General features: G+C 45.0%; 1 protein-coding gene across 1 annotated transcript; it reads right to left on the minus strand.

Moving 5' to 3' along the window:
- Positions 1-596: 596 nt before the first annotated feature.
- Positions 597-27,409, minus strand: nkd2b (NKD inhibitor of WNT signaling pathway 2b). Its single transcript, XM_062466797.1, has 10 exons — positions 27,144-27,409; positions 26,996-27,022; positions 26,798-26,889; positions 5,033-5,093; positions 4,656-4,783; positions 3,706-3,801; positions 3,454-3,604; positions 2,418-2,487; positions 2,132-2,253; positions 597-2,036 (listed from the first exon to the last, which is right to left on the minus strand). The coding sequence occupies exons 1-10, from the start codon at positions 27,166-27,168 to the stop codon at positions 1,408-1,410; spliced, it is 1,401 nt and encodes a 466-aa protein (XP_062322781.1). The 5' UTR covers positions 27,169-27,409; the 3' UTR covers positions 597-1,407.
- Positions 27,410-27,708: the final 299 nt, after the last annotated feature.

A 27,708-nucleotide genomic window follows, 5' to 3' on the forward strand; every position in this document is an offset into this window, starting at 1 on the left:
TGGGTTTAAAAAAGGAGTCTACTCGACAAGTGGTGGTTACACAAAAGTTGACATTCGGCCAAAGGAGGGAAATAGCACAACTAGGAGTGCTTTATTGGCAACTTCCAGCGTAGTTAGCCTGGAAATTGCCAGTTGTCAGTGGTGGAGGAGGTTCTCCAACCGCACAAAGTGGATATTTGCATTAGGCCGACCCTCCCCTCGCCTTTCATAGCTGCTATTGTTTGTCACAGTCGGGGCTCTGATTTGGCCCTTACACAAATCCTTGATGCCCTGAACCAGGATCTCACGGGAGGTGAATATTACGAATGAATTAGATCTTAATAGTGTATTTTAATGAAACATAATCACAGTTTGAGCTTATTTGGCACATTTAGAAAGACGTTTTTAAATGATAAAGTAATTGAGTTAGAAAGCAATGTTCATTCCAAGTTTTATACTTTACGTTTGCCTACCTTCTAGAACTTGATACATTTTTGCAGAAAAATGACTCACTTTACAATCCTCCCTGCATTTTAACCAGGCTGTGGCAGCAATGCACCATCCTCTGACTTTTATATTGAATTTCAATATAAATTCAACAACACATGAGACAATAATGCAAATGAACTATATATGGTTTATTAAAATATATAAAAGACAAAACAGAGGCCTATATGCATCATTATAATCCATGTTGAGATATGCATACGGTAGAATTATACAGTAAAATGTGTTTACATATATAGATTTTTATAGTTAGCGCATAATATTTTTTTGCATTTAAAACTGGCAGTGGTGATTTCATATTTCTCCTCAGACCTGGAAACCCTTCAGTCCACAGCAGGGTTCCAGCAGGAAATAGCCTTTTGAAAAAAGCTAGTGAGCAGCAGTACCTTTACACCTGAGATCTACGGATTAGAAAGCTCTCGCACAAAACAGCACACCCCCACCAGGACACAAAGCTTCTGGGAACAAACATAGTCAGCATGGAGGAGGACACGTTATCACATTGGATGGCCTTGACATGGCATATCAGCACCTTCTCCATTTCTGGAGATACCGTAGTAGAGAGCAGAGTAGTCTTCCAGAAAAATATATTGCTGATTGTTGAACAGAATTGTGCTGAAAATCTCTACAAAATTGCCCAGTGTCTTCATCGACCATTTTACAATCCAACGTCTACTCTCGGAACATTATGTCACCCATTGGTGAGCCTGATCTCAGGAAGTCTCAAGATAGCTTACAGCCTGGCCACAGAATGGCAAAGCAACAGGACGAGGAGGAGGAAGAAGAAGAGGTGGGGGGTACAGTTTCTGGGGACACTGTGGGGACAAGTGGGGACATTCCCATTGAGGTTGAAGCTGAGTCCTTCTGATGGGTGTGGTTTTGATTGGTCCTTAATTGTCTGACTCTCTGGCCTGAAGACAGTCATGTCTGATGGTAATGGTGGTAGTGGTGGTGGTGATGGTGTTCATGGTGATGGTGGTGCTCATGGCGCTGGACCAGAGGAACCACATACCCTGGGCTTCCGGGCGGGCCCGAAGCCTGCTCCCTCTCCAGCCCGGGCAGGGCCGAGGGTGCCGGGGGCTGCTGCTGGGGGTGTGAGTGCGGAGACAGGGGGGCTTTGGAGGGGGAAAGGGCCTCCCGGGCCTTGGCACGTAGCCGCCTGCTGTGGCTGTGCTGCAGGGGGTGTTGGTGGTGGCCGGAGGGCTGGCCCTGGGGCTGGTGGGGGAGATGGTACACATCCTGACCCCCGTGAGCTGCCGCGTTGCCCAGGTGCAGCATGGTCTGCGGAGGGGGGTAGTAGCCATGGCATTTGCTGGCCTTGCCCCCTCCGCTGCTCCCGTTGTTACCTCCGTTACCCTTGGATGTTCCTTTAGGAGATTTGAGGAACTGAGTGCCTTTGCCCCTGGCATCTGTTGGGATATAGTTCTCGCTGATGACCTGCGAGCGGCGCTGGTGAGCAGCGTGGGCCTCGGGCTCCTGGGACCTGGAGCGACTCTGCGACTGGGAGCTCCGGCCATGGGGTTCCTGCGGGGGAGGGGGAGGGGTGGTTCCTAGGATTCGGGGAAGGGAGGAGGGGTTGTGGTGAGGGGTTTGTGTAAAAAAATTGATTTACAGACAGTGTGTAGATGAGATCATAATTACCAACCTTCAAATCTGGAGGTGTAGTTCTCTATCCCGGCCAGGTCCAGGTAGTGATTCCTCCTCTCTGTGTTCTCGTCAACACAGTAATGCTGTCCTTCTGGGGCAGGGGCCTCACTGCTCTGGCCCCTGGGACACACAGGGGACCCAAACATGAAGCGTTATGAAGAAATGATGACAAAGCATGATATACTCAGTTTTATATATTGAAACTTTAAACTAACTACTAGGACTAGGAATAGCATGACTTTTTAAATATTGAAATGTGCTTCTAGAAGCCACTGTGAGCCCACCTGATGTGAGAAGAAAGCCGTCGGTCTGACGATCGCCCCTCCTCTTGGTGACAGCGACCAGATTCCCGCTCTGAAGAGAGAGAGAGAGAGAGAGAGAGAGAGAGAGACAAAGAAAAATAGAGAAAGAGAGAGACTATGTAAAGGCTGTGCATGGACATCTAACGTAGCACCATGTTGAATGTATCCTGTCCTGGGTATAGCCTTGTTTCTCCTCTCCATATATATGCGTTTATTTGAAAAGGGAGAGTGTACATTGATAAACATGTAAACATGTAAATGCACCGGAATTATCTAGGTTAGCTAGTTTTCACCCGTTGTCCCTTGGCAGGGCATGACAGAGAGATACGGAAATAAAATAAATAAATAATAATAACAAATTATATAATTAAAATAAATAATAATAAAAAAGAAAAGAAAAAGCACTTATGGTTCTTCCCTTTGGCACTTATTTGTTTTTTCACAATGTATGCTTCATATTTTGGCTGCTCGCAATGTTTGGGGCTATCTCGTTGTTATGATCAGTAACCTATGCTCTTTTGTAAAGTTCTCTCTTGGAAGTCGATTAGGATAAAAGCGTCTTCTAAATGCATAAATGTAAATGTAAATACAATTTAAAAAAGATAAGCAACAGTTTGACAAAACAGTGCAGTTAAGATAACAAATTGTAAAAACCAGACAGACATACAAGGTAAACAACAGTGTGACAAAACAGTGCAGTTAAGATAACTAATTGTAAAAACCAGACAGATAGACATACAAGGTGTTAGACATAACACAAGAGTTTGAACACTGAAATACTGGCGCACTCCCTTACATCTGTAGGGAGGGTATTCCAGTAATTAGAGGCGCGTACTGAGAAGACTGTCTGTGTCTATACTGTATAACACAGTCTCCCCTGGTGACTGCCCTAGTTGCCAAGCCATTGCCATCCTTCAGCTTTATAAACTCATTTAATGGTGGAGGTGCCAGCCCATGTAATATTTAAAAAATGAGACAGGCATCCAAAAACTGTAAGAAACCATCCTGGGTACCCTACCTGCCCCAGGGTGGGTGGCGTCTCTCCGGCGAGTGCTGGGCTCTGGAGTGACGGTCAGCTTGACACGCAGGGTCTTACTCTTACTGTGGCACGAGTGGTTGACAGATGCATCCACCACGTCGTAGATGGTGTGCATCAAACTGGACATGTCCTGGAACACAGCGGACATGGAGAATCTGTTGTTTTTGATGTTTAGGACGTGACTTGTGTTATTGTTTGTTGTAGTTGATGTTGTTGTTTGTGAAAGTTGACCTCTTTAGTAACTTTTCCACTGTTGTCGAAGTCGTAGAGTGTGAAGATCCACTCCTGACGGTTGTCTTCCTCAACAGAAACAGCACACTCCAGATCCTGTTGACACATGAACACAGCTTCAAATGCCCCATCTTACAGAGATGATTTCACACAAATTGCATTTGAGTCACTTTAAGTTGGCCACATAAAAATAAAAAAAATCCATCGCAGTCTCAGCCAACAGAGGGCAGCAGTGCACAGCTATTGTATTACTACAGCGTGCGTTCACAAAATCCACAGGTACCTTTCCTGGCTGCTTCTCAAAGCAAAAACAAAAAAACGAAGAAGAATCCTATTTCTGCAGAAGCCTGTTAGATCCCTAGATAGGGAGAGAGGGAAGAAAGTGCGAGAAAGGAGGAGAGGAGGGGGGTGAGAGGAGTGAACGGCCATGTCCTTGTCTTTCTTCCTCTTCCAGGAATACAATTTTAACCACACGTTTCAGTTACAGCTTTTTGGCCGTAACTTTGATTCTGAGGTATCTGGAAATTGGAAAAATAAACGTTGGGAGCTCTGGCTGGTTGGGTTGTGTTTGCCGTCATGCAGGGCAGCTGACGCTGAGAGGCGCCACATTTACTGATGTGAAGACCCCAAAGACACAACCTCACCATTCACAGCTCAACAATACTCCTCACCTCCTTATATAACTACAACTGAACACCATAGAGTGGATCTGAACAGGGGGACACAGGACAGACTATGCATACGTACTGAATATTTATGACTGTCTATTTATGATTGTCTCTTAATTGAACCATGAGTCAGTGCAGTCCAGTAAGATTGAAAGGAAACCAACAAAAAAATTGAGAAGAAGAAGAGAAATACCGCCAGCATACAGCATAATAGGCTACCCACAACTCCACCAAGCAGAATGAAAGATGAGGCGAGCAGGGGGAGGATGAGGAGAGTCTTACATCCAGACTGATGCGTTTCTTCCCTGGGCCTTTGTTAGTGTCCCTCAGGACCACACGCTCCCCATCCTCAGAGTGGAGGTACTGCAGATAGCTCTCACAGCCCTCCGCCTTCTCTGGAGGAAGGACCACTAGAAACACATACAGGGAGAGAGAGACATGAACAAAGGGGGAGAGAGAAGAACGATGGAAAGAGAGGGAGAGATTCTTTCATAAGTTTCAACCAACTAGATTGTCTTCGTCGTGCAGGATAGAATTGTTTGACACACAAAGTGATTTAATTCCCTGGAGGCGTCTGTGGTGTGTATGCTGCTGATGCATGCAGACTGTAGATAAGATGAAAGCTTCCAGAATACGTATGGATGTATTTCTCAACTTACCCTCCAGGGGACAGTGATGTTCTACGAATTGTCTTTCCTTCAACTCTCCATTTGCAAACTCCTATTGGGAGGGAGAGAGGAACAGAGCAATGGGAGAAGGGGAGAAGGGTAAGAGAGAGGAAGAGAGAGAGGGCGGAGGGAGCGAGCGAGAGGGGAGAGATGTAAGTGAATCTACAGTTCTTTGACCACAGACGCAGAAAAAACAAACAGCTCAAGCCCAAGCATTTCCTACGCGGGGTGGACGGGCAAGGAGATGAGAGGGAGAAGGGGCTGCAGGCTCCTCCACAGACCAACACTCTGAACATCTGCACGCTTATTGTGTTTCACCGTCTGGGTCAGAAGGAGCGTGGCCGCCGCCAAGCTTTAAAAGATCCCTCCAATTCCCTCCAAACGCTCCTACATCCATCACCTCAGCCATATGCTCCCCATCATCCTGCTCTCCTCAAGGAGAAGCAGACTGACCTGCTGGCTCTGCTCTCTGCTGATAGAGAATAGAGAAAGAGGGGGGGAGGGGGCTGTGGTGGAGGACGAGGGTTAGGTCATGGAGACCCTTGATTCGGAGGAAAAGCAGGGTGTTGGAGGGATCCTTGTTGTGATGCGAGACACATTGTTTGTGAAGAACGTCATTCTGTGAAGACATCCGTGTAGAACAGGTCGTCTGTCTGCATCGGAATAATCTATCATCTCCATTCTGAACAAAAATGAAGCATGAAACTGTGTGAACATTTTGCAACATGAGAACGTGAGTGTTTGTTTTAAAATGTAGTAAAATTGCCGGATGGAAAATTCCATGTGGAGAGGATGGGACTGATTAAAGACAGAATTCCGCAGCCATACAATAACGAGGGAGGGGTCTGTGAGGACGGGGGAGAGAGAGGGAAAAAGGGGGGGGGGGTTAAAGTCTTAAAGTTTTGCTGTCACATACTGTAAATCCACATAAATAATCCTTATCCTATATATCACAGAGCCACAAGAGATCTTTTCCCACAAACGCAGACACACACACACACATACATACATTTTTTATTATAATTGCATTGTGGAAAACATTTGAATGAAGAGTAGAACCAGCCCATTAAACCACAAGTAAAAACAAATCACTTTAATGTCATTCTCACTGCACTAAACTGTTTTAGAACAGCTTTTAAATTAAGCCTCCATAGATTCAATCAATACTCAGATTTGAGTGAAACAAAAGAACTTAATGTACCTTCGGGGGAACTGAGGCTGTGGAATCACCACATCTGTATACGTTTAGGTGAGACAGCCCCTCTCCCCCCTCTCCCCCCTCTCCCCCCTCTCTCCCTCCCTCCCTCCCTCCCTCCCTCCCACAATGCCAGAGTCTGTGGTGCCCACCATTCCTCCTCACTGCAGAGCATGAGAGGCCAGCGTATAATCAGGCCCTGACCTTGGTCTTCGTGGGGTGGACAGGGTGTGTGTCGCAATCAGAACAGGACCAAGTCATGCTCCTCCTCCCCCTCTGGACACAGCAGTGGGAGAGAAGTGGGAGAGACTGGGGGAAACTGGAGGATAACGGAGGTGGAGAAGAGGGGATGGGAGAGAATGAATGAAGGAAAGAAGGGGAGAGAGTACAGAGAGTATGTATAGGAGAGGAAGAGATTGGAGAAGAACGTGGGAAAAGGATTGGACGCAAGACAGGAGGAAGAAAAAGATATGGGGCAGAGGAGAGGACATGAGTGTGAGTAAGATAAGAGATGAAAGACGAGAGGAGGAGAGAAGATTGGTTTCCTCAGCAGGGCTCTAGTCTGGTGCCCATGTTGGTCCAGGAGAACATAGCAGGGTCTGAAGGAGAGGTGTGTATCCTGTAGGTGTCTAATAGGCTCTGGACAGCCTCTGGGAGAGGTAGAGGCAACCATTACCTTTCCCTGGGCCCCAAACAAGCAGCTGTCTTTAATCAGGACTCACAAAAGGCGTGCACACACACACACACACACACAAACACATACCAATTTATTTTTTTATGCTTTCTGTAGCATAGTTTATTTTGTTTCCTTTCCACACTGGATGCTTTTATCTCTCTTTCTGTACCTCAGTTTAATGAGGGGCAGTGGGGAAGAAAGGGAGGGAGGGAGAGAATGAGGGAGGGAGGGAGATAGGGAGAGTTCACAGCCAGATGGCTCCACTGAGGAGAGCATCAAAGAGACCCATCAGTTCAGTGTGTAAGGAACTGTAGGCAAAGGTAAATCAACTGTAGGTAAAGCAACAACACTGACAGTGAGCCACAACTAGGACAAAATCCAGTCTTGTCCTTGAACACCTCAGAAATCATGGGACGTCTCGCTGCGTGTGAGGGGGTGGGGTAGGGGTGTGGGGCACATGACATCTCTGAGCAAAGCCAGCCCTCCCTCCTCGCTTGTTACAGCCAATGGCAAAGCTAATGAGAGAACTGCTTGAATGACCACAGTCTGCAGTTTAAAGTGTAACACATGGCATCACCACCCCCCCACGCTGTCAGTCCCAAATCTGCACGCCACATGTTTAATTAACAGTGAGTTGGCATCAGGCCCCTCTCATTCCCTCAATCAGAACACTGGGCTGGTCCACAGAACCAAACTGTGTCTGAACCTTATACGCTCAACTCGATTTCAGAGACAAAAAGTTGTGAATGGAGCGATGCTCGATGCTTTATCAATTTTGGGCAGAAGTATGGGAGGAATTATGGGCTAAAACTCGGTTTACCGTAATGTTGTTTTAATACAGGAGAACAAAGGTGTTCAAATGTCTGCTGACATATAAACAGATTCTTCCAGACACCTGAACATCACACATGGAAGAGAGGAGTTGAACTAAAGCGAAGAGAATAGTAAACAAGAGACAGAGACAGAAAGAGGGAGCTAAAGACAGAGAGATGGAGAGACAGAGAAAGAATAGAGATGAGAGGAAGGATAGGGAAGGCGTGTAGAGAGGGAGAGAGAAGAGCATGGTGTTTGTTCCTGCTCCGTGCAGCAGCTCTGCCAAGCTTCTCTAAAGCATCAGCCCACTGCCAGACTTTTATGTGGGATAGAGTAACCAGGGGAAGCTTTCTTAGCTCCCAAACAGGTGACATCAGACATCCCCCAGCAGTCTCTCCTCCTGCCTGCCTACCACCCCTTTCTCCCCCTGGAAAACACTGCACATCTTTGTTCTCATCCCACACTCTCTCCCCCTCCCGCCTCTCCCCTCATCCCTAAATATAAGCACACATGCCACTTTTTGTCTATTCTTCTAGCCATGTGCACATATGATTTTGAAAGCACTCCCCCCACCCCTCATCAGAAACAAAAGACGCGAACAGGATGCTTGTTGACACTACTTCCACTACCTCGGGGTGAGAAAACATGGCAAGCTGATCTGGAAAGGAATGAGTCCAAGTGGATGCATGTGTAAATAATCACTGAAAACCCAGTGACTGAAACGTTTCTTGGCTTTGGTGTTATAATTCCCAAATAATAACAGTTTAAGTGTTGGGTGAGTGACATGGAATCATAGAAAGTTTCTATTGTGTTGCTTTTAAATGTATAAAAACTTCCTCTAAAAGTTACCCAATCTCAAAGTCTCATATTTCTTAAACCTCTTAAGCCTCCTGTTAAATGTGCCTAAAAACGCCTAAACAGCATACCCAAAGTAAATTGGAAGCTGTTCTTGAACCATTTGGAGTACATGCATGTAAATGATCTCTTTTGAAAGCTGACACTCTGAAGTTATGTCCCCTGTTGTCAGGACCCCTGTCAGTCCTACTAGTGTTGAGTAATAGAAGCTTGAACACAAGGAAAGTGAAAATTTCTATTTCCGCCTAGATTTTGTTTTGAAAACAGAGGCCTGAAGAGGCCTAGAGGTGGTAGGTATTAGCTGGAAGACTAAATTGGACCACAGGTTGAAGCCTTACCCAATTCAAATCAAAAGTCAAACATAATACCACAATATATTCATATTTGACACATGTTTTTATAAGAGTACATCCAGGCATTTTCTAAAAGGGCCTTTTGGAGACTCCAAAATGACCCTTTGTAACCAAGGTCAAATACTCAGGATAAAAAGGTATTATTTTTCATAATTGTTATCTCTAATGAAAGGTGGTACTTAGAACTATCATATACTATAATAGCTAAATCCCTAATTAGTATTACTGAAACACAAAAACTGAAGCATGAACACATTGGAGTGCTTTATCTGATTCCAAGGATTGGCGCACAAAGAACACTGATTCTGTCAACCATATTGCGCAATCGACTGTTATTTTGAAGGCTCCACAGACGCATACAAATGAGGTATTGGCATTTTCAGCTAGCTGTCAGCTACAAGGCTAACGAGCTAATTTCAGAGCCAGTCGAAGCCAGTTCGAGAAATTTGTTTAGAACGAGTGTGGGGGGGGGGCAAGACGGGGGGGGGGGGGGGCTGGGGGGGCAGGACGCACAGACCTAGTTGGCTTTAGAGGGCTGTCAACGGGGCATGGAAGCTCCCATTGGGTCAAACAAGGTGTCAATCAAAGGGGGAGGGTTCAACGGACATTTTGATGCCTTCATATTGTAAATACTCGGTTGCTAACCGGAGAAAAGAACACTTTTATGTGAACAAGTTGTTTCTTCCGTCGGCTAACTTGCATAATGAAACAAAGGATAATGGCTATTCATGAACGTAATACATTGTATTTGGACGAATTACTTTACATGGTTAGATACTTTGAACCCTTGGGACTGTAAGCAGATCAAGTTTTGATGGCATGATTTGCACACCTGGACCTATTTGAACCACTTAGGGTGAGTAAAACTTTTTTCTTTGGCATTGTTGAAGGAATGTTCACCGGAAAAAGACGTTGACTTTGCTTGCTATTGCGACTTGATCTTGAATTGGTTTATTTCAATGGAAGCACAAGAATCGTAGCTTTCCAATGATGTATAACATGTGTAGCGTCTAAAAAATATATTTGTTAGAATTTAGTGCGTCGTAACTGAGGGAGGGGGAGGCAGCATTTTTGTCTCGCGGGCGAAACAGGATGACAAAAGGGAACTGTACACAGTATGTTAGGACCGGATTCTTCAAGCTGTATAACCAGTCTTACAGGCAGTTTCTTTGCTTGAAGTCATGGAGAGGCTCTGGATAAGAAGACTCAGAGATGGATGGGTTGCAGGAGTTTCAGAACATTTCTAGAAAATCACAGTCACCTGTAACAGACGGCATGGCAGGGGCCACCAGAAAGACTTGGTGGCTTCTCCTGTCCCATCATTCCTGCAAACAGGAAGAAGCAAGCCAGAGAAGCTTGAGGCTCTTTCCTCGCTGAGGGCAGCCTGTGGATGAGGAGGACTGAGGAGTGCCCGTGTGATGAAAGGAACACCATTTTGTCAACAAACACAGTGTTCATTACCGCAGTCTGAAACAGGAGAGGGAGTGGAGCCATTGAGAAATAAAAGTTCTTAATTCCAGAAGAAACCAACCTGGCCTTGACTCAAAACCAGATGTGAGTTGTTATGTTGAAGGGAGAGGTAGAAAGAGAGAGAGAGTAGGGATGGGGGGATGAAGAGAAGCAGAGTGGGTTGTGGTTGAAAGAAAATTAGGGAGTTAAGGGGGGCGGTGGGAGAGTCAGGGGAGTTTCACAACTTCTGTTTCTTGACAGGAGAAACAACAGAGAAAAAAAACAATATGTTGGTCTCTAGTTGATGGTTGTACAGTCGGCCCTTCTCTCTGATCAGAGCCTGTGGCCTACGTGGAACACATAGAGTCCAGAGAGGATTCTGTGAGCCAGACACACCACAGCCAGTAGACACACAGTAGTATAAAGGCAGTATTAAGACATACTTAAGACAATAGTTTGTGCAAGATCTCTAACCAAGTTTCTCAAAAGCCCATTTCTGAGTCAGATGGTTCCAGCAAAGCAAATGAGCTTTAAGTGGTGTTGACTTGTTATGGAAGACAAGACACTACTCCTCAACTATGCTGTCTCCTACTATGCAACTATAAATAGTGATGACAAGTACAGATATGTGTCACTGATCTGGATTCACGTAGATAACAGTCATATCCAACAGCTTTAGATCATAATCTCACATTTTTCAATCCACTCCCAAGCTGGACAGCTGAGAATGTAGCTTTATCCATCAATTGGGTTTCTCCATGTGTCTGTCTCTGCCATGACAGTGGCTCTATGAATGGGACTGAGATGAGACCTGGATGCCACCATGGCCCTGCCCCGGATCTGGCCCTGCCAGTGCAGCAGGGGCTTCACACCCTGAGGTCAGACGGGAGACAGAAGCTCTCCACTGGCAGGACATGCGTTGACATGCGTGGAGTCACAGTGCAACAACAGCTGTGTTGAGCTAGATGAGCACGCTTGTCCGTCTCTGCGTCACAATTACTCCTCCGTCAGCCGTTTGAAGTCCTCACCCCCCCTCCCCACCACCTCCCCTGACTCGGACATCTTCGGACATCTTCCGGGCCCTAAATACCCATATATATGACCTGCTGGATGTCATAAATAAAGATCAACATAGCCGGCTGACTGGCCCGCATCAGCACTGTAATCATCTTCTCTTCATTAAAGCAGGCTTTGATAAGAGTCTGATATTACTCTAGCCTCCTGTCAGCTGTCCCACAGAGGGCACCTACAATATGAACTTGGACACCATGTGTTTCATTCCAGTGACTGCAGTGGCATTATCACCGGATGATAGGTGAGTACTGAATGGATGAGATCATAATCATTCCCCCAGCTGATCTATGACATCATGATTGATGTACTCCACAGACAGGTGGACATAACAGAACCAGATATCCCTGTGGCGGTCACTGGAAAGGCAGTTTCGGACTGCTCTCAAACATTGTAATGCTGTCAGTGAGCACTGCTGTTCAGTCTGACCAGTTCACAGGGCTTGGTTGTGTTACATGATACTCTCTCTGAGAACTTTTATGTGACCAGTGCCATGCTCTGAAGTACACTCAACATTTATTGGCCTAGTCAAGAAGGAAAAGTAGCAACATGGCTTGGTCTCGACAGAATAAAAGACATGCCTCATAGTAAACTGTTCTGTGAGATGGTGCTCCAATGCCAGACAGCTAGCGAAGCTATAGACAGACCCAAACCAGACATGACACACACACAGCACACATGGCTACACACACACACTGGCAAACATGGAAGGAGAGAGAGAGAAAACCAGCGGACGGCGTATCAAAGGATGTGTGGGACAGGCGGTTGGACTCAAACAGGATGTTCCTCTGTTTCTGGCCTCCATGTGAAATTCTGTAAGCTCCCGCGCAGGCCCCGGCCCTGCAGGCCAGCCAATAGGGAGCCCCGCCAGGACGATAAAGCTGAGGGGATTTGTTCCACATTCCTCCGACCTTCATAACAACACAGAGCAGCCGGGGAGCCAGGTTGTGGGTCAGGTGGCCAGGACATGAATCCCACTGTGATGTCTTACAAGTCCTCCTCTGACCTGGAGGGGGAAAGTCCTACCTACCAGCATCCCAGCGCAATGGGATGAACAAAAAGAAGATTAACAGATCAATGGTCACAGGAGATAGAGTGCTTTCACTCACCGTCTTGGAGCTTCACTCCAACCCAACCCATGGGACACCTTTCCCTTACGTCTCCATGAACCACAGCAAGCTTTACAGTGAGGTGAAAACCCGTTTCAACACATCCAATCCATCTGGGCTGCCAGGGTTTATTTTGAAATTTGGTTACGTGTCAAATTCCCCCCCATCGTTTGTTTGGTGTTGAAATCAGTTGCCTTTTTATTGTCCTCACCTGTCAAGGCTACTGCCCTCATCACCATACTGCCTTGGCCTCCTCCTTTGTTGTTGTTCAACAGGTATCAGTCGCGGGGCTTTGAAGGCGGGAGTGGGTAGCTGATAGGGGCTGGCCTGTGGTCGGGGGCCCGTGGAGCTGCAGTCGTTACACAGTCTCTGTGGGTGACCGAGAAATGTAAACAAAGCATCCAAGGAGGGGAGGCGGATCTGCGGGCCCCGCGAAGGGGATTAGCAGCATGTCACTGACTGGACATGTGATATCTCACGTACATGTCGTCCCACTTAGCCGATGGCTGTACTGTAGCGCTGGTGAGGAAACATGTATACCTATGAGCTTGAGCATGTGGTATACCAGCCAGGGGTTTTACCAGCCAGCCTGATGGGGCATGAGGATGGGGTTTGGCTAGGTAGGCCAGAACAGGCAGGCAGGCTGGCAGGCAGGCAGGCAGGCCCCAGCCCTCGACAGCTCCAAGTCCCAGAACCCAGACCAGCTACTCACACACAGAACAGATGCACATGACCACCAGCGATAAGGGGGCACCACCACAGCCGTGACAAATCAGCCAGTAATGTAGCGTGAACTCTCACAACAGGTCCATCTGGAAGGCACACTGAGCAGAGACAGAGGGGATTGGTGTTCAACTGTACTGTTACAGCCATTTGGCCAAAGAGGGAATCTGAAAGGGACATAAGAGACAAAGGCAACACACAAAGAAATGCTATAGGTTTGGAGTAACACAGTTCTGGGACCAATTACTGCTGACTGTAGTCAAATCTAAACTCCTAAGAGAGAAGACATCTTTTCTTAACATTGAGAAACAAATCTCTGTGGATCTGTCTCTCTCTCTCCTCTTTCTCTCTCTGACGCTGGCTGCCTGCGCTGGTCTGGAGGGACTGCCAGCCTCAGAGACTGCCAGCATTCTTGACACTGGTGCAAGAACAGGCTTAATTCCAAGCTGTGAAGTTCCTCACAGGCCTGGAACTTGACAGGGGGTTGTCTCCGGGTCAACATAGACCTTCCTGAGGATTCCTAAAAATACTCCCCTGGGCCCAGGAAGTTGAGCAGACTCCAGGTTCCTGAGGCTATGTGAAGGAAGCCTGGATATGTAAAATGGACCAGCGCCAATGGGCCACTGGCGGTATGGATTTGGCTAACATTGCATAACTTCCCATGGGAACGAAAGTGCGGTGTAGAGAGCTGAAAATGGATGAGAAAATAAAAGAGAAAGAAGCACAACACGTGAGATGTCAGTCACAAGGACAAAAACAAGTCCCTGGCTCAGGAAGTGAAAAACTCAGACGGAAGTAACACTGGTCTGAGAGCTGAAGAGATGAGAGAGAAGACAGGGTCTGAGCCTGCTCCTCTGCTGCTACCATGTGTGCACCTCAGTGACCTGAGAGGCGAGCCGTGTGTGTCTGAAACACTGTTCCCCAGTGGGAAATTCTGGAACGTAATTCATCCATAGCACAAGCAGAGATCAAAAGGCTATGGTGCAGAGGGCAGCTCCTCCTCCTCCCCCCCTTTCCTCCTTCCCTTCTTCCTCCTCTCCAGACCGGTCTCACAGCACAGTGCACTCTAGACTGCTGCTTTCAGGGGGATAATTACTGAAAACCAGGCCTGTGAGAAGGAACTTTCAAACATGGCTGAGTTCCTTCACAATTCTGACTGCTCACTTAGACTTCACCATTCTCCAGTGATTCTAATGTCAGATGCATTCATATCTGAGGTGCATCCGGACCATCTACCTACTAACGTAGGGACATACAGCCGAGAGTGGAGGGAAAGGTTAAGTCAAGGGGAGAAAGTCCACTTGAAAACACTTCAATCAGTGTGTGATAAACTGGGTGTGAGAGAGAGGAAGGGGGGCGCAGCAAAGTACAACATGATGATGTGCACAGCATGTAATAACAGCCTGAGAGTGTCGAGATAAGTGGGTGTCACCCGGAGAAGAGAGGCTTCTTCTCAGAGACGAGTGCATGGCAAAGAGGGTAAAAGTTCAGATGTTGTGATACACTGGCATTCTTGAGCAGATGGGATCAGTCAGGCCCATATCAACATGAAGGAGAGGGTGCCGCTGTGTTCCACTAGAGTGGGGGATGAAGGGAGGAGTAGGGGGGTGGGGGGTGGAGGGAGTCGTTAGGAGGGAGAGAGGGGGTGGAGAGAGGAGGTAGGCGAGAGAGAGGGGGGCAGACTCCTGCCGGGCCGGAGACGTATCCTGTCTCAACATACACAGTTTCTCAGTCTCAAGCATGGCCGCCAGTCTGTGTGTTTAATGTGTAAACACAATGCACAATTTGTGAGAGACAAATGTGCCAACTTTACCATTGCAGTCACACACTTTTTACAGTCAGGGGTCCCTATCTCTTAATAGACACCTAATTTGTTTCTGTTGTTACAGTCTTTTTAATGCATAATATTTTTTCTATTCTCTATAAATACAACAATTTCTTGGGATTTGTTCAGCTGACAATGATTTGTTGAAACTACTTTTATTCCATTTGTGAGGAACAAATGGAAAACACTCCTAAATTGGTACAGCAAACACTATTTCTGAGGCTACGCACCTTGAATAAAATCCACTTTCAGTAAAGTCTGGTCCCTTTCCAGCATGCCTCACATGGGCACACACACAAGCTCTCTGAAAGAGCCTCAGTGGCAGGCAACTCAGAGAGACCTGCTGTTTATTTGAAATGAGCCTTTAGGTAAACATGTTACACGGCACACAGGCCCAGGTCAGCGTTTGAAGTGGACGAGGACGGAGAAGAAATGGGTGGGTTTGGGAGGGCGGGGGGGTGCCTTCAGAGGAAACGAGAACAGTGGCCTCTTTCAGCCCTTTTTCATCCACTCCCTCCCTTTTTGTCAAATTGGAAAAGCACAAAGACGTATCGCTGTAGCGGATATCCACGTAAAGTTGAGAACTATTGAGTTCGCTTTCAAAAATATTTATATTTCTACAGAACACATACAAAAGATAGAATTTGACTATTCAAAACAATACAACATTTCACAGAAGAATACAATGACAACAGATGGATTGAATATTACCCAACTGAATCTGTACTAAATTAATCAGACAAAGAACGAAAATCAAGACTACATTTTCTTTGGCCCATATGGAGCCTGACTCTCTAGCTGTTGATGAGGGGAGCAGGTTTGTGTCTGCACAGCCCGGCTCTGGCCTTTGAAGCTGCTAGTATGTTTCAACAGCTAACCACTTTCAGATGGGCCCGTGGTGTTTTATGAGCTGAATAATAGCGATACCTACACATGTGTTTGGGGTCCACAAAAGGGGAAGGCTGAGCGGAAGGCTGAACGCATAGAGAGAGAGAGAGAGAGAGAGAGAGAGAGAGAGAGAGAGAGAGAGAGAGAGAGAGAGAGAGAGAGAGAGAGAGAGAGAGAGAGAGAGAGAGAGAGAGAGAGAGAGAGAGAGAGAGAGAGAGAGAGAGAGAGAGAGAGAGAGAGAGAGAGAAAATATGGTCTGTGCTGGGGTTCTGTCTGAGATATCTTACACTAACATGTTATGAATTGCATTAAAGCAAAGAGGCATAGAGGTGTCTACTGAGGAGTAATATTGTCAAAATATGTATTTGTATAATGAATCATAAGTACATTCTGTTCCAAGGTTAACTCTATCATCAAATGTACCTTTGCTACAACCCTCATGGTATTGTGTCTTTGTGGGTAAATCTCTATCCAAAATCCATATAAAAGCCCTTCATCTCAAGAGACTCTTGAAGTATAAACATGAATAAGCATCACAGTCTGCAAGTAGGATGCTTGTTTTTTAGTTCAGACTCTGTGAAGAGGTGTTTTGTTTCAGCCCCAATGGGGTTACAGCCAATTGTCTTCATAAAGCCTTCAGCTGCATTGCATCAACACAATGTATAACAACCAGGCCAAAGACTTTCTCTCTCCAGCCTTCTCTGTGTCCTCCTCTGCTTCCTGGACCTCTGTTTGTTTTGTGTGCAGACAGGAAGCACAGATTTGAGGTGTCTGAAAGTCTCCGTTCCCCAGCTCAAGACCTAGCAGGACGTCAAGCTCTGGAATGTGGAGAGAGGATGAAGTTTCTAGAGCATTCGGGGGTGTGACTTGGAGGGTTTTCCATACAGGGATGACACACGCTTATAGACACACACATGCACATACACAAACACACACAGGTAATCTAGTCTATCTGGGATTGATTATTTTATATCATCATTGTATCATAATTTAGAGGATGTAGAGCAACTGCTGAACTTTATGATGACTGCATTCAGGTTTGATGAATGGTTGGTTTCAAAACTCTTGTGTAATCTGATTATGGTATTCTTATCTGTTATCTTTTACCAAGTAAATAAGCAAAAAGAGAAAAACATATTCTCTAAGTAAAAAAAGAATGGAGGGGAGGGGTTTCATGGAGGGGTTTTGGTTTAGCCAAGCGTTCAAACACAACCTTGCGATGACTAATTAAAACCATATATTCAATTAAGAGTGTCCATAATGACACCATATAATAACACAAATTACAACCGTGACTGAGAAAATTAAATATTCCCTTGGCTGCGCTAAGGCTGGCGAAATGAAGTCCACTTGGAAAAGAACTAAAGCTTTCTACGAGGGAACAGGGGTTTATGTGGAAACATACCTTACACACTAAAATGTAATAACCTTTGAGTCTCCCGGTGTTTTACTTGGCCGGGAGAAGCACAAGATCAAACACAGACTTGGATCCAGCAGACTTAGCCAAAAATGTCAGCGCTAAGCACTGGGCTCCGGCTCCAGGTATTTTCTTTCCTCTGGCAGTGAGAACAGCAGAAAGCCCAGGCAGCGTTAACCCTCCCTGGGGCAGCCCCCTGACAGCCACCCAGCCACCACCACTACGTCCTGGGTCACTCTGCTGTAGTCTGTACCAGCCTAGGGAAGCCAATTCTCTGTGGTCGCTGGAGCTATGCCTAATCAGTGATCACTCAGTGGCTTAGATCAAGATTTGTTGAAACCTCATGGTGTCAGTCAAGAGAAACAAAAAGGGAGAGGTGTTTCTGACATACTTTAGAATTAGATAACCAATTACTCTGCGGTTGTATGTCAGGAGTGGGAATTACATCAAAAATGTTGCATGCAGCCAGTTCATACAGATTCCAGGGTAGAGAAGACATAGCAGTTGGCTAATGAGGTGACTCCAATGGAGCTCTAGAGACGAATATCCTTTACTGCATGTCCATAGATAAGACACCAATTTAAAGACAGCAAGGGGGATCGGTTACTCAGTTTAGCCTCAACCCACACTGGGACTATCTTATACCACAACACAGCTATCACATGGCTGAATTTGGACAAGCAAATTCTCCAGGGTGGTTGTCAGAACTACAGATAGACAGAATGTTCCCAATTACTTGTAGTGTTACTATCTTCTCAGACTCCTTTAAATAGATTTTCTTTACCAATCAACCCAGGTGCTGTTGACCATGGTGCTTGCAGAATAACGGACCTATAGACTTTGCGGAAACAACCCATTAGAGGGTGTGTGAGCCAGGCTGGTGACACCTTGGTTGCTCCTGGTGCCCTGTGCTGCTCAGTCTCCCTCCCAGGCAGTGCTTGGAGGGGGATTAGGTTGAAAGTGAGCAAACAGCTTCAAAGGGCCTCCGACAGTATAAATATCCTCAGATAAATAAACATTCAATCTGCCTGTAGTGTTCTAATGTCTTTTTCCATGAAACACAGGTCATGCAAAACGCACACACGCACGCACACACACGTACGATCACACACTCACGTTCTCTATCTCCCTTTACCTCCTTCTTTGTCTCTCTCTTCTCTCTCTTTCTCTCTTTTTGTCTTTGAGTTTCTCTCTTAAACTTACATCCACAAACACACCCACACACACAAAGCCTATCACTCACTAATATAATGATAACACAAAACGAAAACACCAGTATCACGCCTCAAGTCCTAGTCAAACAGGTGTCAAAGTCAACAATAACAAAGGACTCAATGCTTACTTCTGACATATGGGACGGGGGGATAAGTTTGCCTTTCAAGTTACAAGTCAAATGCCTACTAAAGATGGTCAAGGAATCACTATCCATCTCCTGCCACTATAAACAAAGCCCCAAAGGAAGTTGATAAGTTTTTAAGTCCTGTTCCTTCCCCCTCTACCTCCAAACCTCCTCAAACATCTCCTTGAAAAAAAGAACAGCACCCACCACCCACCCTCCTCCTCTTCCTTCTCTCCTCCTCCCTGCCACCTCCCCCTTTCCCACCACTGCCCCTCTCCCTGCTCCAAGATTTTGCTCTACAAACCAGGAACAGATGTCTGCCGGGGCCGTGCTGAAAGACCCCGCTGTTCTGGACTACAGCCACATGCTTTTCATTCAGAGATGAAGGCTCACAGCTCGCCTTCTTGTGAAGCCAATTTTTTTTAAATGAAGGGGAGAGAAAAAATTGCCTGCAATGCATTCAAGTCCCTTCAAACATGATACATACTGTATACACATATACGAGCACACCTTTATCGCATCCTCCTCACCATGGCTGTGGCTGGTGTCACATCAAAGGGACACTCTTTCCATTCTCTATTCCCGTAAAGAGCTAGAGCAGATGTAATCTGAATTTCTGTACCAATAGGGAAGTGATGAAGAGGAGTATAAATATCTCGAGTGACATGTCTGTGAACATGTCTAAAATGAATACAAGGACTATAGAAACAATGGCTACCCTCACTCCACACTATGCAACTGCCACTCAGTTGCAAGTGAATGACCCAGTTTGGACTACAGAGAGAGAGTTCAGTGTGCAGGTAGGAAAAAAACAGATGTCACTGAGGGCCACAGCCTTAAAATTACCCAGATATCCATGCACCATGTCCAAACCAAATACCCCTCAGTATAAAAATTTACGTTTAGAGTATAAGATATACGCAAATGCCTGAAGGCTAGAAGGTCCAAATTAAACATCCCTTTTCTTGAGTGAAATGAAGAAAAAAAACATATATTTAAAGGGGAAGGCATATTCAAATCCTTAACGATACCTGTATGTCCTTACTATAAAAGTCTTATTTTACTCAACTCCAAAACCCTTGACAGTCATAATATTTTCAAGCGTCTTACAGATTTTGGCACTGGCTTATGGGGTCATCCCTAACAACATCTACGTCCTTTTGGGACAGTGTTAACCTATCTGGGTGAGGTGTAATAGGTCTTTGTTACAGGGTTCGTAAAGTTGACACAATCCCTCCTAACGGCCCTGGACTCTGGGAAGCTTGAGACAAAGATGGTGCTGAAAGGCTGATTTAGCCCTGTCATTATTTAGGCATCCGAGCGTGTTTCTGTGTGTGTGAAACATGGCGGAGAGTGTTGATGTTTCCAGAGGTGAGGAGGCACAGTGACCCTTCACAGAGTCCTCCCGACTGGTGAATACACACTGCTCTGGATAAGGACAGGGTTGAGGGGAACTGGCCCTTCTCCATATAGTATGCATCATTTACAGACTGGGCTTATTTTTCAAGGGGGGATTGTTGGGTGCTGTACTCATTGCTCTTATTTTGGCTCTCAAATTTGGCTGTCACTTTGATGTTGGCTGTGGTGAAATTTCCACGCTGCACCAGGTGCTTGCACAGGTATGACTTGTCTTGAACACCTGCAAAGGAGTTCATCAAGATCTAGTCTACTTGTCACAGGCAGGGCCAAGTCATCTTGCTGAATCACATGCCCTGTCCTCCCACTGTGGCCTGAGGACAGTATCAGCTTACATCTTCTTGGGCCGCAAGCCAACTACAACTTATATCATCAATCAAAACCAAACCTTATGGGTTGTTCATAACCAATGTAGTGAGGTCCACAAGACCACACGGAGCCAACATCTTGCCACACCTGAAGAGTGATTCAATCACATCAGAATTAGCCCTTGTGACACCCTCAGTATGCTGATTACCCACCAAACGCCGATGCAAAGGAACCATAGAATGGGGGGGGGGGACCTCCCCAATCTACCAGATCAGCCCTCCTGCTAGCTTGCAAGCTTCAAAGGGCCTGATTTAGACAACACGTCTCCAGGGACCATTTGCTATCCGTTTCGGCGGCGATTTGAACAAAGAACATACCTTGATCAGAACTTTTGAGGAAAGTTCTTGAGACTTTACCACAAGAGTACAAGGTGGAGAATTATGAGAGGGATATTTGTGTTATGTTTGTTACTTTGTTTTAATGTTGTGTTCACTGAAATCTTGATTCTAGTAACAACTCCTTCTTCCTGAAAGATAACCACGTCATTCTTGGTATCTACACGAAGCTATCATAATAAAACAATCATTCAACTATATTTTGTAACTGTACCAAGGTGTCCAGAACAATATTTGAACCATCGAATGATCAGCCAGAGATCAGATCACACCTTTGGTAGGTGTGAAGGAAGGAGGGGGGAGTTGAGAACCCAGCTTCCCCCAATCCACATCTGACCCCAGACGGGTCCTCCCTCGAACTGTATAAAGCCCTAAGATGACCATCAATCTCAGACTCCAGCGAAACCGACCATGGCATGAACGCCATCAGGATTGGCGTTCCAAGGACGTCGCCAAGCTTCTCCTGAGATTCAACTTTATAGTGATCGCGACACTATCTGGACGTTTCAACAGAAGAACCAAAAACGCAATTCCAAATGCGACTTCACTGAGATCCCGCAGACTCAGTCACATGACCCAGCGCAGCCGCGCTGTGACTTCAGATTCTTCAAATGGACCTTTGGCGCAAACCGCCCTCAACATCATTGATCAACCCCTGATCAAACGTAACTATGGCTAACGCTCTTTCCTCCTCGACATGGCATTGGCGTGAGCTCTGTTTATGATTTGTAAGGATGTAATCACTGACTGTACAATTTCTGCCTTTCTTTAAGTTAGACCATTTCATTCTGTTCATTGAAACCAATCTCTCATATCAAACCCATAATCCAACTTTTCATAAGATCTGTTTACCTTACTTGAATAAATTCATTGTAAAGATATTTTGACGTGCGTGTTCACTGATGTTACGATTGGCTCTACTCTTAGAACGAATTCATTCCTAAAGATGAGACTGATTATTACATATTAAACATAGGATTCCCTAATGTCCTAAACCAATATTAGGGTGGTGCCCCAGACTTTATGATAAATTAAGTATTTCTATCTTTAAACGAGCAAACCCCGCTACATATTGGCGCCCCGTGTGAGGCTAAGATAGATTGAAATGAGCAAACGTAACTTTTGTGAAACGAACTGTTAAAATAGAGCGAGCTCTAACTGTATGTAGCACCATGTATTTAATACTACTGTGCCTAGGCTACAGTGGCTGTGTGCGTATTCAATTGTTTTTCGTGAAATAGCTGCTAGTGTGTGTGTGGGACCAGCTAGCTCAAAGGAAGCAGCTAGGTTTGACCGGAGGTACGCGCGTGCTCAGAAACACCGCTTCCCCGACATTTACGTTGTAATCTGCCTCGGCCAGCTCTTCACGGAAAGTAGCATAAGAGCCTTTATTATAGCCTCTATTTTAATAGTGTAGCTATTTGGTTAAGTGAATTAACCAACCAACTAATACGTTGGTGCACATGTCTAGTTCAGGGAAACAGACAGTAGTGCTTAGTCCTGAAGGACTTTTGTTTAGAAGCAACTAAACAACGCAGTTCTGTACACGTAACCTACCGCCACCACGAGTGTGTGTGTGGGACCAGCTAGCTCAAAGGAAGCGGCTAGGTTTGACCGGAGGTACGCTCGTGCTCAGAAACACCGCTGCCCCGACATTTACGTTGTAATCTGCCTCGGCCAGCTCTTCACGGAAAGTAGCATAAGAGCCTTTATTATAGCCTCTATTTTAATAGTGTAGCTATTTGGTTAAGTGAATTAACCAACCAACTAATACGTTGGTGCACATGTCTAGTTCAAGGAAACAGACAGTAGTGATTAGTCCTGAAGGACTTTTGTTTAGAAGCAACTAAACAATGCAGTTTCTACACGTAACCTATTATGCCGCCACGATATAGCTTGTCGAAAAAAGCATTGACTATTCCCGCAGCTGTGTTTTAAAATAACAGTGGTTGCCAAACTAAAGTTACATTATTAGATGCAGTTCATCAATGTGGTTTAGTTACGTTGACTTCAAGAAGCTACTTAGTAACTATAATTGTGTAAAGTATGTACTATAATTACCTTGTACCTTTATTTGTTATTTGTATACGTCTTTGGCAGTCAATTGTAACCATAACCTAAATGAGTTTATTGAAACTAGTTTGATTTAAAAAGATTGGAAAGCCGACAACTTTTCCCTCATCTAGACCCCTAGTCACAAAGCTTCAATTGCTACGGCCATTGTAAGCCACTTCAAGTTCCTCTTTTTGTTTCAATAATTTCCTCTCAACCTTTTTCCTATGTCATGTCATAGCTTAATCACTCATAGCCATGCCAATGTCTGGGGAGGGGGGGTGACATGCTGTTACGCTGCTGTGGTCTTTCTTCTCTTGTCTTCATGTCAACAGTTTCATCGACGACGGTCTATGAAAGTTGACATCCGGGGGGATGTAGTGAGGTCCACAAGACCACACGGAGCCAACATCTTGCCACACCTGAAGAGTGATTCAATCACATCAGAATCAGCCCTTGTGACACCCTCAGTATGCTGATTACCCACCAAACGCCGATGCAAAGGAACCATAGAATGGGGGGGGGGGACCTCCCCAATCTACCAGATCAGCCCTCCTGCTAGCTTGCAAGCTTCAAAGGGCCTGATTTAGACAACACGTCTCCAGGGACCATTTGCTATCCGTTTCGGCGGCGATTTGAACAAAGAACATACCTTGATCAGAACTTTTGAGGAAAGTTCTTGAGACTTTACCACAAGAGTACAAGGTGGAGAATTATGAGAGGGATATTTGTGTTATGTTTGTTACTTTGTTTTAATGTTGTGTTCACTGAAATCTTGATTCTAGTAACAACTCCTTCTTCCTGAAAGATAACCACGTCATTCTTGGTATCTACACGAAGCTATCATAATAAAACAATCATTCAACTATATTTTGTAACTGTACCAAGATGTCCAGAACAATATTTGAACCATCGAATGATCAGCCAGAGATCAGATCACACCTTTGGTAGGTGTGAAGGAAGGAGGGGGGAGTTGAGAACCCAGCTTCCCCCAATCCACATCTGACCCCAGACGGGTCCTCCCTCGAACTGTATAAAGCCCTAAGATGACCATCAATCTCAGACTCCAGCGAAACCGACCATGGCATGAACGCCATCAGGATTGGCGTTCCAAGGACGTCGCCAAGCTTCTCCTGAGATTCAACTTTATAGTGATCGCGACACTATCTGGACGTTTCAACAGAAGAACCAAAAACGCAATTCCAAATGCGACTTCACTGAGATCCCGCAGACTCAGTCACATGACCCAGCGCAGCCGCGCTGTGACTTCAGATTCTTCAAATGGACCTTTGGCGCAAACCGCCCTCAACATCATTGATCAACCCCTGATCAAACGTAACTATGGCTAACGCTCTTTCCTCCTCGACATGGCATTGGCGTGAGCTCTGTTTATGATTTGTAAGGATGTAATCACTGACTGTACAATTTCTGCCTTTCTTTAAGTTAGACCATTTCATTCTGTTCATTGAAACCAATCTCTCATATCAAACCCATAATCCAACTTTTCATAAGATCTGTTTACCTTACTTGAATAAATTCATTGTAAAGATATTTTGACGTGCGTGTTCACTGATGTTACGATTGGCTCTACTCTTAGAACGAATTCATTCCTAAAGATGAGACTGATTATTACATATTAAACATAGGATTCCCTAATGTCCTAAACCAATATTAGGGTGGTGCCCCAGACTTTATGATAAATTAAGTATTTCTATCTTTAAACGAGCAAACCCCGCTACACCAACATAAATACTTGTTTAAAATACATTGCTTATGTATCTTAGTGTATGTACACACAACACCTTGTAGTGAATATACTTCATGCACACTAAAAAACACATTTGGTCAAAAGGGACCGAGAAATAGAGATACACTTCAACCATGCACTCTCATATTATGAGATGACGCCCAATACAAATGCCCCAAGAAGGATAATCGATGCTAAGATACACAGTAATACCAGGATTGTGACAAACATTCCCTCCTGTTCCTGCCCCCTGGCCCTCCAACCATCCCCCATCCCCCAGGACAGAGCGAGTGGGGGGATGGAGGGATAGAGTAGAAGAGGGGTGAGGGCTCGGAGGCACCAGTGATATCAGAGCCCTTTTATAACTCCCAGCTCAGCTCTTTGAAGTTGAAGCCAGACAGCTCAGGAATCCCACTCCCCCCAACCCCTCTGACAATGGGGAGGGGGAAGGGGAGGAGGGGAGAGCCTAACAACACGTTAGGCCGAGCATCTCCCAATATGGAATCATAAGCGCTTCTAACTGTTCCAAGTACCTTCAAGCCAGGTCAGTGCTCTTTGGGGGCATTAAAACATGGATAAACATGGCAACGGATCTGTTAATCCATTAGTCAGTAATTAGCTAAGGCAATACATTGCAGTGATGCAAAATCAGATATGACTGTTTTTAAGACGTGACTTGGAAATATCATTCATCTGTTTCAAACAAGATCCCATTTATGGTGGTTAGGGATTCTGAATCTCCATCATTGCAGCCTGATTTGCAGCCAAATCTGACTTTTGTTTCAGTTTATTTAACTAATAAATGAAAGTCATGTAACAGATAATAAATCCAAAACTTTGATATGAGAGGTCCAAAGAGCCTAAATATTTTATCCAGTATGTTTAAAACCAAATAATGCAATAACAAACCTCACTGTATTTAATCACTCTAGCCAAAATTCCTACACAGAGCAAATTCAAAAGCAAACAGGAAAAACAAGTCTTAGCTAGATGAGCTTAAAAACCGATATTTACTCAGTTTTGGTCATAGTGTGAAAGTTGCTTTAACAGCCTGCATCTGAAGAAAAAGAAATCAAGGCTGACACTTTGATTGAACAGAGAGTGGGACCCACCTACTAATAACATCCAAGCCTGAGCATTTGGTGGTTTTCCCCTTGGGGGAGTGAGAGCTAGAATTCCTCTGAAGCCGAGGAAAGTTCTCTTTTAATTTGCCAGGAGTGGGCGGGTAATAACCCTGATATAATCCATAACTCGTCCAGTATTACCGCCACACACCTCCTCAGAGCCACCAACACCCCTGGGTGAACTCCTCAGCTCTTGCGCCCTTCAACATGACATGCTAAGTCATGTCATGTTATGCTGCAGAGAGGTGTCTGCTCAGAGCTGGACTAGAATAGGAGACACAGTCCTCAGTGATGCTGCCAGCAGACGCAAAAACAATCTTACCATCCCACAGTCTCGACGACAGCTACCTTTCCTTTCAGTTGCCTCTGATGTAATGTTGCCTGTGTGTGTGGGTGACTGGGTGACTTTGTTTGTATGACTGACTGCGTATGTGCATGTGTGTGTGTGTGTTCTGAATTTCCAAACCTCCCCTCAAGCCTCCTGGCTGTCATAACTTATCCAGCTTTCTGGAGGATAACCACAGTACTGTTGTCCCACTGCCAGTACTGAGGGAAATAACAACAAGCCAGGACTTCAGAGAGACATCAACATGTTTTTGCAAAGGTCTCAAAATACAATTAGTTTCACTTTTAAGTGTTGTTAAGAGACAATTTGATCTTGCAGGTAAAAGGAAAAGATTTTTCCTGCCAACGTTCAACTGACACTTAAAACCCAGATAAACCAATAAGTGATGGACCACAATCAATATAAGTCCACACACTGACTGTCTACATGTGCTTGAACAAAGCAAGATATTCATTAGCACATTGAAACTTACAGTAGTTAAACCCAGATAATACATTTTTCTGTTAACTCCACCTACTCTCATTAATGGACATGGGGATCATTTTTGTACATGACAGTATACATATTTAACATAATATTAGCCATTGTAGGATTGGTAATTGATAACATGACAATGAAAGTATTCAGCATTAAGGAAAGGTGGGACATTTTTACCTGGATGCTCTTCAGCTTGTCATCTGACGCGGTGTACCTCTCACATTCCTCCATCCCTCTTCGGAGGAAAGCGTTCACAACAAAACTGTCTCCTGAAAATCGGCACCAAACGACAAATCAGCGAGTCTTGATGATATACCAACACAAAACACAGCTATTGTTACTGATTAATTAAGAACGATTGAGGTTTATTCTCACCTTCAGGGTTTTCCCTGCGTTTACACGCTGGTTAAAAACAACACATGGAAGGACAAATTTGAAATTAAACGTAAACTTAACAAACATAAAAGAAAGAGGAATTTACTATTTTTGAATTTCTAACAGCCTTATAGCAAATACATCTTACCATGTTTTGATTGAAGTTTTCCCATCCTAACGTTCCTTTCCTTAATTAATCACACTTCTTTAGCAATCCGTCATGGATTACATTCAATGGGTAGAAAATGTTACATTGTGTCTTTTATGCAAGAACAGGTAGATTCCAAAGTTTTTCAATGGTTTTTCGAAAGCCATTCAAAAGTAATGAACACTCCGATTTTCTGTCTCAACGCGGGGGAAACGCTCTCTTGAGAAAATAAAGGTCTTCACAGAAAGAGACCGACTCTCACTTGGTCAGGCTCTACATCAGAATGGTATGCAGTCTAGCACACACAGCAGGCGCGCTGGCAGGGAATACAACTGACATAGTTCAACTGCGCCTCCTGTTGGTGCCAATAAAAAAAACTTTTGTAAGTTTTGGACTGTTACAGTCAATAACTGGAGTATTACTGTTTCATATTACTAATGGGGGAAATTGGTTCATATTACTAATGAGATGTTTCAGATGTGCCTGTAAAGTGCGATACACACAGCAAGGTGAGAACATCAATTTGTGTCACTTATGTTTCATCCCACATAGGGTGTTACGGAGC

The sequence above is a fragment of the Osmerus eperlanus genome, chromosome 7, assembly GCF_963692335.1.
Source record: "Osmerus eperlanus chromosome 7, fOsmEpe2.1, whole genome shotgun sequence".
Lineage (NCBI taxonomy): Eukaryota > Metazoa > Chordata > Actinopteri > Osmeriformes > Osmeridae > Osmerus > Osmerus eperlanus.

What these genes read in the sequence shown, in the direction of transcription:
- nkd2b (XM_062466797.1), bottom strand. Translation starts at nt 27,168, where the DNA reads ATGGGAAAACTTCAATCAAAACATG. An exon ending in ACGCAGGGAAAACCCTGAAG is followed by an intron (nt 26,890 to 26,995) that starts GTGAGAATAAAC and finishes GCCGATTTTCAG; the next exon opens with GAGACAGTTTTGTTGTGAAC. An exon ending in CTACACCTCCAGATTTGAAG is followed by an intron (nt 2,037 to 2,131) that starts GTTGGTAATTAT and finishes CCCGAATCCTAG; the next exon opens with GAACCACCCCTCCCCCTCCC.